The sequence below is a fragment of the Vitis vinifera genome, chromosome 6 (genome assembly GCF_030704535.1).
Source record: "Vitis vinifera cultivar Pinot Noir 40024 chromosome 6, ASM3070453v1".
NCBI lineage: Eukaryota > Viridiplantae > Streptophyta > Magnoliopsida > Vitales > Vitaceae > Vitis > Vitis vinifera.
In genome coordinates, this window is record NC_081810.1 from 43,288 (window position 1) to 52,500 (window position 9,213).

The 9,213-nt window shown below is 30.5% G+C and overlaps 1 protein-coding gene across 4 annotated transcripts in view; it reads left to right on the forward strand.

Moving 5' to 3' along the window:
- The first annotated feature begins 1,177 nt into the window (after positions 1-1,177).
- LOC100265517 (E3 ubiquitin-protein ligase BIG BROTHER) overlaps positions 1,178-9,213 on the forward strand; it is a 9,308-nt gene continuing 1,272 nt past the window's right edge. The window contains exons 1-7 of one of the 4 annotated variants that reach the window (XM_010652948.3): positions 1,178-1,329; positions 2,242-2,312; positions 2,407-2,558; positions 2,821-3,064; positions 6,442-6,476; positions 8,804-8,848; positions 9,134-9,213. The exon at positions 9,134-9,213 is cut by the window's right edge and continues 48 nt beyond it. In XM_010652948.3, coding sequence (XP_010651250.1) covers positions 2,418-2,558; positions 2,821-3,064; positions 6,442-6,476; positions 8,804-8,848; positions 9,134-9,213 — 545 coding nt within the window. In that variant the 5' untranslated portion in view covers positions 1,178-1,329; positions 2,242-2,312; positions 2,407-2,417. Of the gene's footprint in view, positions 1,330-1,382; positions 1,573-2,241; positions 2,313-2,403; positions 2,559-2,820; positions 3,065-6,441; positions 6,477-8,803; positions 8,849-9,133 lie in introns of those variants that run through there. The other 3 variants (XM_002285462.4, XM_010652949.3, XM_002285461.4) reach the window with 3 other exon arrangements.

Genomic DNA, 9,213 nt, shown 5'->3' on the forward strand with positions numbered 1-9,213 from the left:
GAAAAAATTTACAAATATATGATTTATACATTAAAAAAAAACCTATGAATTTTGGTCGACTTTCTAATGTTATTGAATTTTATAACATTTTAATACTAATTATATTCGTTTTTGAGTTTCAAAATATTCTTTTAAAATAATAAATTTTATATATCAAGTATAGTTTAATTTGAAATTTACTTGCTTAATGGAAAATTTTAAAGAAGTTAAAGAAAATTTAAAACAATACCTATAATTCAAAGAAATATCATATTTAAAGTAATTTGTGGAGAAGATTTTCGATAATATCATGTTCAATTTCATTTGTTTTTTATGTTATTTTTTTTATTTCTCAATCTTTTCATTTTATTTTTAAAAATCAATGAAAATAATTGTTACTTGTTTTATAAAGAGCATTGTTGATTGCATGTGGTTTTTAAAAACAAGAATTAGAGAAGGAGTAAATAGTACTATGAATTTTTTAAAAACAATTTTGTATTTTAAAAATAGAAAATTCCTTTTTTTTATCACATGACCAAACAAAATCTTATGGACTATTTGATAATGTTTTCTATGTTTGTTTTTAATTTCTTTTAAGCTAAAGATTTGTTTTTTTTAGTATTTTATAAAAATAAGGGTGTTTAGAAAATTGTTTTTAAAAGTAAAAAAATAAAAACTTGTTTGAATAAATTATTTTTAAAAATAATTTTATTTATTTATTTTGATTTAGTAAAAATATTGTAAATTTAATTATATTTTAAAAAATAAATAGTTTTTAGTAAAAAATGAATAATAATATTATAATAAAAATTTATAAATTAATTTTTCATAAAAAAATGTTATTTTAATATATGTTAAGAAAATATGATATTAACATTTTTGAAATAGCATAACTATTATTTTTTAAATGAATAATAATAATAATAATAATAGAAATAATAATAATAATAATAATTTAAAAATAATAATTGTTAATAGCATTTTATTTGAAATGAATATTGAGTCATTTTTTTTATATAAATTTTAAAAATAATTTTTTATTTTAAATTATTTTCTATTAAAAGAAAATGACAATGATAAATTTTTTTTTTTAATTTTATCAATTATTGGAATCCTTTGCCGACGGTTAAGGGAAGAAGTGTTTCACTGTAGCCGCGAAGCACTGGAAAATTACCCTTGTAACGGAGTTCGCGTGTCTCTGAAACCACTGCATAAAGGCGCCACACACCCACGACACACTGTAGAGAGAGAAAGTAGAGGGAGAGAGAAAATGCGAGAAAGTGAGGGAAAGTAGAGAGCCAAACAAACAACGGGAATCCATTCTCATGCACTCCTCCAAAAGCGATCAATGTCGGTTCTTTATTTCCAAAGAATCATGCTCTTTATCTCATAAGGATTGTTTTTTTTTTTTTTTTAATTGCGTTTCTATTCATTTTCGAATCTTTCTTTTTTTATCTAATCTTGATCGATCGATCGATTCGATTCATTCGTTTCCATTAGATTCGATTGATTGTTTTGTTTTCCTGAGAAAATTTGGCTTTGAAATCTCGCAAAAACGACGTGTTCTGATTGAGAGCTTTATGATGTGATGAGGTATTTGGTAGTTTGTTTCGTTTGTTTGGTTGCCGAGAAAATTGAGGGAAAAAGGAGAGAGAACAGAATGCTGAATTGTGATGTTTTGGTTTTTATAGGAAAATTAAAGTGTAATGTCAATTAAGGCAAAGCAGAAATCCAGTCAGTTTCGAAATGACAGTTTCCTTCTCCTTTTCTACATTTTCTAGGCAACCAAATGAAGCATTTTAGGTTGCCGCGCGGTGACTGTTGGGGAATCATGAGAAATTTGATCGAAATTTGCGGAGATTTGTAAAATGCGGTGTTATGCTATTGTTACCGAGAGATTTTTTTTTTTTTTCCTTAGCTCTTGTTTGCTTCAACAGAAATTGGTTCCTTGAAAATTTTTGCCGAGGCTTCGTTAAATTCAGAAGGGGAATATCTCCGCCAAAGTTTTTACGAGAAAAAAAAATCATCAAATTTCCCTAGGAACTGATTTCTGTGAAAAATTTAATATATGCATTACTTTTTGACGGTGGAAAATTTAAAACAATTGGATTTAACTATTTAGTTTGACTTTTCTAATTTTTATTTTTGACAGAGGATATGTAGTCTTTTGTAGCTATGTTGTGAGAATGTGAATGTGGAAACACTGTTGATTTCTTTGTCTAAATTGAATTATAATCAGAAGCTTTTGTAATTTGGTTGTAGGCATTGCAGAAAGATTAGATAACTAATCAGGGAGTAGTGCTTCTCCACCTCTGATTTTCTGAGAGACCAAGGTATTAATGATCAGTTATATATTTTGCATGGTTTTGGTGCCTTTGCAGTAGCATAATTTTGTTTGTTTTTTGCGCCAATATATTTTGACAGAAGATTTGTTCAAGATGAGCTGGAATCCACAAATGGATGCTCATTACATGAACACTAGCTATCCTTATAGTACAGTCGGAAGTTTTATGGATTATTTTGAAGGTCTTGCTTATGAACATGTGAATTTCATCTTTGCTACTGCTTCACACGGTCAGGTATTTTATTTCCTAATTCCAAATGATTCAAATTGGTGGGGATTGTTTCTTTGTGTTAGTGTTCTATTTTTAACGTATGTTCTTACATGTGCGATGTGTCTATTTGTTCATATTAATTTCCTATACTCTAAATTTAAAGCAGTTATCTGCATTTTATTTATCTGTATATTACTGAAACTTTCTGAGTGTTAGATGAAGAGCATTGCTCATATTAAATTAGTTTTTTTTTGTAAAATTGATTTCCCTTCCTATTTTTGTGCAGGAGAGTCCATATGCATCATCCATGAATACGAGTTTATACAAATTTGGGTTATCTGAAACAGGGAGTACTTCTTATTATGATTATGATCAGGCTTATGTGGTAAATGATCACGTTCCGGGAATTAGTGAATATAGAAGAACTCCAGAAAACTCTTCAGCCATTACCACGGACCAGATTCCAACAGTAAATACACAATGTGAAGGAAATACAAACACTACTACTACACATGCTACTCCAGTAGAATGTAAGTTTATTGCTGGGCTTATTCTAATTTTTTTTTTTTCCAAACAAGAGTCTTAATAGTTTTCTTTTTATGGGTGAATGGTTTGGTTGGAATGTTGGAATTTGTGGTTTAAAAGAATTTGATGATATTGTTTGGGTACTTGATAAAAAAAATTAATAAATGAGATATAGTTTTGTAAAATTTTATTTCCCTTTCAAAAATTTAATTAATATTATTTGTGTGGCCTAAAAATATTTTAGATGCGATAAATGAGAAAATAGATAGGATTTCAAATGAGATAAATGAGGAATAAAAAAGGGAAAATGACAAAGAAGGAAAATTGATAGTGAAAGGAGGGAAAACAAAACAAGAAGTCTCATGGGAGTAGATTTCTGCAAGCCTACAACTGAAGGGTTGAAGTACAAACTGGATCTCATTTCAAACTCAGAACCAATATACCGAAAGGGGAAGAGAGAGATGAATGAAAGATGCTTAGAGTCTCGTGCCCTTCATCATCAAACATGTTCTCAGGTAGTCAGGGTTTTTAGTTATTTTTTCTAAAGATCATAGAAAACATCTTTAGAAGAAACTATTATAAATTTTTATTATTTTTTATTTTACATGTCTAGTTATAGGACATGAATTTCTTCCTGCTGGCAGCATAGTTCATTTGCTGCAAGAACTAAGAGAGCACTTTAGCTGGTTGCATTCATCAACATTAGAAATATTAAAGTTGGTGTTCATCGTTACCACTTGGTTATCTGCAGTGTAATAAAAAGATGCCTTGGAACTTTTGGAACTGTTATGTATTCTTGGAAATAATAAAATGGTTCTCTGGCAAGTTGACATGTCAGAAAATGAATTTGCTGAGGTTGCCAATGTTGCAGTTCACTTTTTCTGCCGAAATAATAGGGGTGTTCAGTGATGGATGAAGTGTGTGACATGTAGAAGAATAGAAGCATTTAGTTACTGATTTTTTTTTTTTTTTTGATGAGCAAAAATCACATTAGTTATGGATATAGCATATGCCTATACTGTTTTCGGGTAGCCTCCACAATTGGGGAAGAAATTATAGAAAGAAAAAGATCTTACACGCATTAAGAGGCCAATCTGGTAGTCTCAAAAATTTATAATGTTATAGCCTCTAAACCATGATTTATCAGCATAAATGACCACCAAATTAATAATGTGTGTCTCAATGTCATCAAAATCCAACTCTGGAACCTAAAAATTCTTTCAGTTCCTCTCCTTCCATACTGATCATAACATTGAAAAAGAGGACTATCTCCACAACCTACAGCCCTTGGTATTCTGAACTCTATATTTTCTGAGTCATCTACAAAATTCAGTAATTATTTAGGCATCACCTTGCACATGTTAACTCTTTTCTTAGAGATGAGTCCAAACAACGGACATGATGATTAGTGAACAAGTGAATAATCCACTGATTCCAGCTGCCTTATAGCTTGGCAACAATTTGGGATAATCTAGATTCTAGTAAAGTTCTATGTCTTAACCTTTTTTTTTTTGGTAAGTTTTGTCCCCATTGGCACTTGAATCTGGAACATCCCACACATCCTCCCAACCCTTTACCACTTGAGCTAGTCCTGGGGTCTTACCCAATTTTGCAAGCAGATGAAGAAAGCATTTTGGCTGGAATGGTTTTTCTCATGTAAGCTTCTCTACAAGAAGGATCATCATCTTATTCAACCACAGATGGAAGAATCTTATTGACAAAACTTTTTATCTGTCTGGAAGCTTCACTATTTAACCTTTTCAGAAAGCTCTCTGAAGTTTATATTTGCCAATCTTAAAGGTTTCTGAGAAACGAGGGGGACAAGATCACCTTTCTGTCAAATCTAACTGGTTGGTTACCAGCTCTAGCATTCTTGCTTGCAACTGCATAATAAAGATCTAGGTATGCCATGTTAAGAGGGATAGATCTAGGTATGCCATCTTAAGAGTGTCTTAAGGATTTGGCCACATTGCATATCATCTCAAAGTTTGACTGTTGGACTATTACCAACATTAGTTTTGATTCATGATAGGAAAACCATTTTCACTGTTGCTCCATTACCAGCATTAGTTTTGATTTATAATGAACAGAACCATTTTTTTTTAATAAGGGAAGTGCTATTTTTGAAATAGCTTTCCTTGTGGAGCAGCTAACTGTTGAGATTGCTAACATACTGAAAGCCATGCATTATTTCGCAATCTCCTTTCTCAATCAACTTTACAAACTTTTTTTATCTTTTATAGAGATTTCTATGTTCATGCACTGTAGGTTTAGATCCAGCCCATAATACAAGTTTTATTAGTGCATAGACTCACTTTTCCAATTCAACACCATCCTAATCACTATTTTTAGATAGTGGATTATTTTGTAGTACCTTTTCTGTGGCGTACAGCATCTTAAAATTATGGACCTTGTGGTCAAAATTATTGACCTGTATAAGGCTTGTTCTTGAAGTCCATAAACCTCAATGTAATAGGAAAGTGTGTTGGTTTTTGACCAATCTAAACCTGACATGGCTACTGTATGTGATCTTGGATTTAGTGCAATTTAATACTAAAGTTGCGTACAAGACAACCTCTGCACTGTCTCATGTGCGTAGACTAGCATGTATTATTTTCCATTCTTTGGAGCTAGAAATTAATGTGATCCAGCAACTGAGAATTGCCTTTCACAGAAGCCAATAGGATTTCTTGCAGCTTGTTCATTTTTGCTTATGGTCCAGCCAAATTTCAATTGTAAATCAGCTGAGCTTCCATCCATGCTGAAAATAGTAATGGAACCCAAACCTGATTAATAGCTTTCAATTATCCTATAAAATAAATAAATAAATAAATAGATTTCAATTAGGAATAGACTAAACCATGTATGAAAACCACCAAACAGCCCCTACTCTGCATATTACTTTTCTTTTTCTATTAGGCAATCATTATAACCTGGGATTGAGTTACCTGAGGAGTTGGCAACAACTATGGGCAGAAAAGTCTACACTTAAGCTGGTGTCAGACAATTCAGTTTGAGAACTCCAGTACTTGTCTCAGATTGGCTTGTCTTCAGGTTTGTCCAGATGTATGTTTGAAAGTTTCCACAGACCATGGATGGTGAATTTCATGTTTGAAGTACCATGAACAAGTTGAGCAGTTGTTACAGGAATCTTTCTAATTCAGTAGTTTTAGGAGCTGCTCAATAAAGAAACGTTGGTGGTGGTGTGAAAGGATTTTGATACTCATCTTATGGCTGCTTAGTTGTTATATCCTTGTGACTTTCCCTCCTCTTCCCCCCTTGCTACTGTCATATGGTGTTATCCTGTTTCCACTCATACAATATTTATTTGAACTTTTTAACAGTAGACATTTGTCTTAATTTATTTCCTTAAAAATTTCAGGCCCTCGGAGTCATCCCAATTCTCAGGATTATCAGGTATGAAGCGCTCTCATTGGCAGTCCTAGTATGAAACAGTTTGTGGCTGAATGCTCATAATATATCAAGATACACTGTTTTCTTGCTTCATGTGTCCCATGCACCCTCAAACAAATATCTATGACACAGGCACACAGGTAAAGACAGTCTATGCATGAGATGCATAGGCAAGCTTTCCCATTTGTGCTCTCATTGAGAGCAAAATGTTTATATTAGTAACCCAAAAATTGGTAATGGATAGCTCTCTCTCTAGTCATCCCCCCAGGTGTGTTTAGCCTTTTAGTATTGATCATCTAGAGGAAATATTTTATTTTTATGTAGGTTAACTTGTTAGTCTGATATTTTTTATTAACTAGAAATATCAGTTTTAAGATTTATAAATGTGTTGAATTAATGTGTAACAAGCTGTCTGGCCCTTGAGGTCTGTCTCATTTAGCAATTGTTGGGGGGTGGGGTTGGAGAGGTTCCGGTTTTGAGTCGAGGCATGGATATTAAGGCTACATTTGGTGAGGCATGGATATTAAGGTTACATTTGGCAGGATGAAATATGATGTGGATATTAAGGCTACATTTGGTGAGGTGTGGATATTAAGGCTACATTTGGTGAGGCGTGGATATTAAGGTTACATTTGGTGGGATGAAATATGATATGATATGATATGATATATATATATATACACATATAGGATGTCATTTCCAATGTGATATGATATTCTTGGATATTATATTATCCTAAAATATTGTATCTAATGGAATATATTATACTATGTTTATATTTGATTTGTAGGAGTATGTTTGATATTGCATTTCAATATTTGATATTTTTTTAAATAAAAATATATTGCATCTTAATATTTGCTATTATAAATAAATATGAAATCTTTCTCATGTTTAGTATTATTTAGAAATCATTCTACAATTTATAATTTAGTGCAAGTTTGGATTCATTTTCTATTTTTTTGTTTTTAAAAATAGAAAGTCTTATATAAAATGGAAGAATTCTTATAAAAAAACTAGGTAGATAATTTGTTTACTTGAAAACATTTTGAAATTTTTTTAAAATTCAAGAAGTAAAAAATTTTCAATTTCTCAAATTTTAAAAATTTTGAAAAGAGTTTTAAGAACACAAGGTGAATTTTTATTTTTATTTTTTATAAGAATTCTTATATTTTGAGTAGTTTAAAAATAAAATAGAAAATGTATCTAAACGCTACCTTGTAAAAGATTTTGTTTTGTTATTTCTTTGTTAATAATAATATTCATGATTGAAATATTTTAAATTTATAAATTAAAAAAATCACATTATGTTGTTAAATATACAAAAACCTTTCTATTTATTGATATTATATTAAATAATACTATATATTTGTATTATTTTAGATTGTAGTCTACACATTTTTTTAACTGAATTTAATTTTTTAATCAAAATTTTTGTTTTTCAGAATTATTAATATAAAAAAATTGAAAAAAGAAATGAAGAAAATGGATAAAGGAATAAATTTATGATCCATATTCCATATTTCAACTTAGAATTATTAAATCTCATGTATACAAGATATAAAAAGGAGGTTGGATACGTTATCCTATCACTTATCCCATCCCATATTTGGTTAAATATGAGATATAATAAGTGATGAGATGACTTATCCTATCCCATTGCTAATCATATATAAGATATGATATGTTATCTCATATTTTTATTTTATCTTATATTATATCCAACCAACCAAAAAAAATTCAAGGAATTAAGATTTTATTTTGCACTAGTTTTAGAGTAAATTTGATAAACAAAGGCATGTTTCTGTATTTTTTATTGTATTTATGATTAATTGCCAAAAATGGAGAAAGACCAAAATAGGATTTCATTCAGAGAGATTCAACCACAGCCATGGGGTTGGGGGTAGAGGTAAGTTCTGTATTTTTTTTAGTAAGATAATTTATATCACCAAGTCTAACCAGAATTAGGATTTGAGATTGAGATGAAAGAGGAAATTTACCTTGTGAAGTTTGTATTATATTTTTCTTTAGAAACACAAAATTGGGCTTGAGCTTTTGGTTACTGGGGAAGACAGTGATTGTTGTATATAGAGATTCACATTGAAGATATTGCATACTAACTGTTCATAATTAATTTTTTATTTTTATAGTTTCCTGTCTACATAGGTTGTGCCCACTTTTTATTAGGCGCTTCTTTTATTTATCTTTTTCTTTTGCCTATCATATATATATATTTTAAATTTTATTTAAAGTAATATACACTTACACTTTCTTTGGAGTTAGGATCCAGAGGAATTAATTCCCTTTTCCTTTCATGTGGACTGATGCAGGTCATTTGGCAAGACAACATTGATCCTGACAACATGACTTACGAGGTTTGCTTTATAAAATTCCTATATTTTTTTGCTTACCACCGGGACATTTCTTTATAAACCAAATCTATGTTTTTTTTTTCCTTTTAATTTTTGCCCCTGCCAAGAGGGGGAAATCCATGATGCTTATAAATTTTACCTTTTTCACCAAGTAATGTTGTGAGGATATTTGGCATAATTGAAGTATCCTACCTTTTTCACCTTGCAAATCTCTTGAGATGAGAACTATAAGTAAGCAAACTTTTAATATTTTGGGTAAATTTTAGTGATGCAATATTTCATATGCAGGAGTTACTAGAATTAGGTGAGGCAGTTGGAACTCAAAGTCGAGGCCTTTCTCAAGAACTTATTTCTTTGCTGCCAATTTC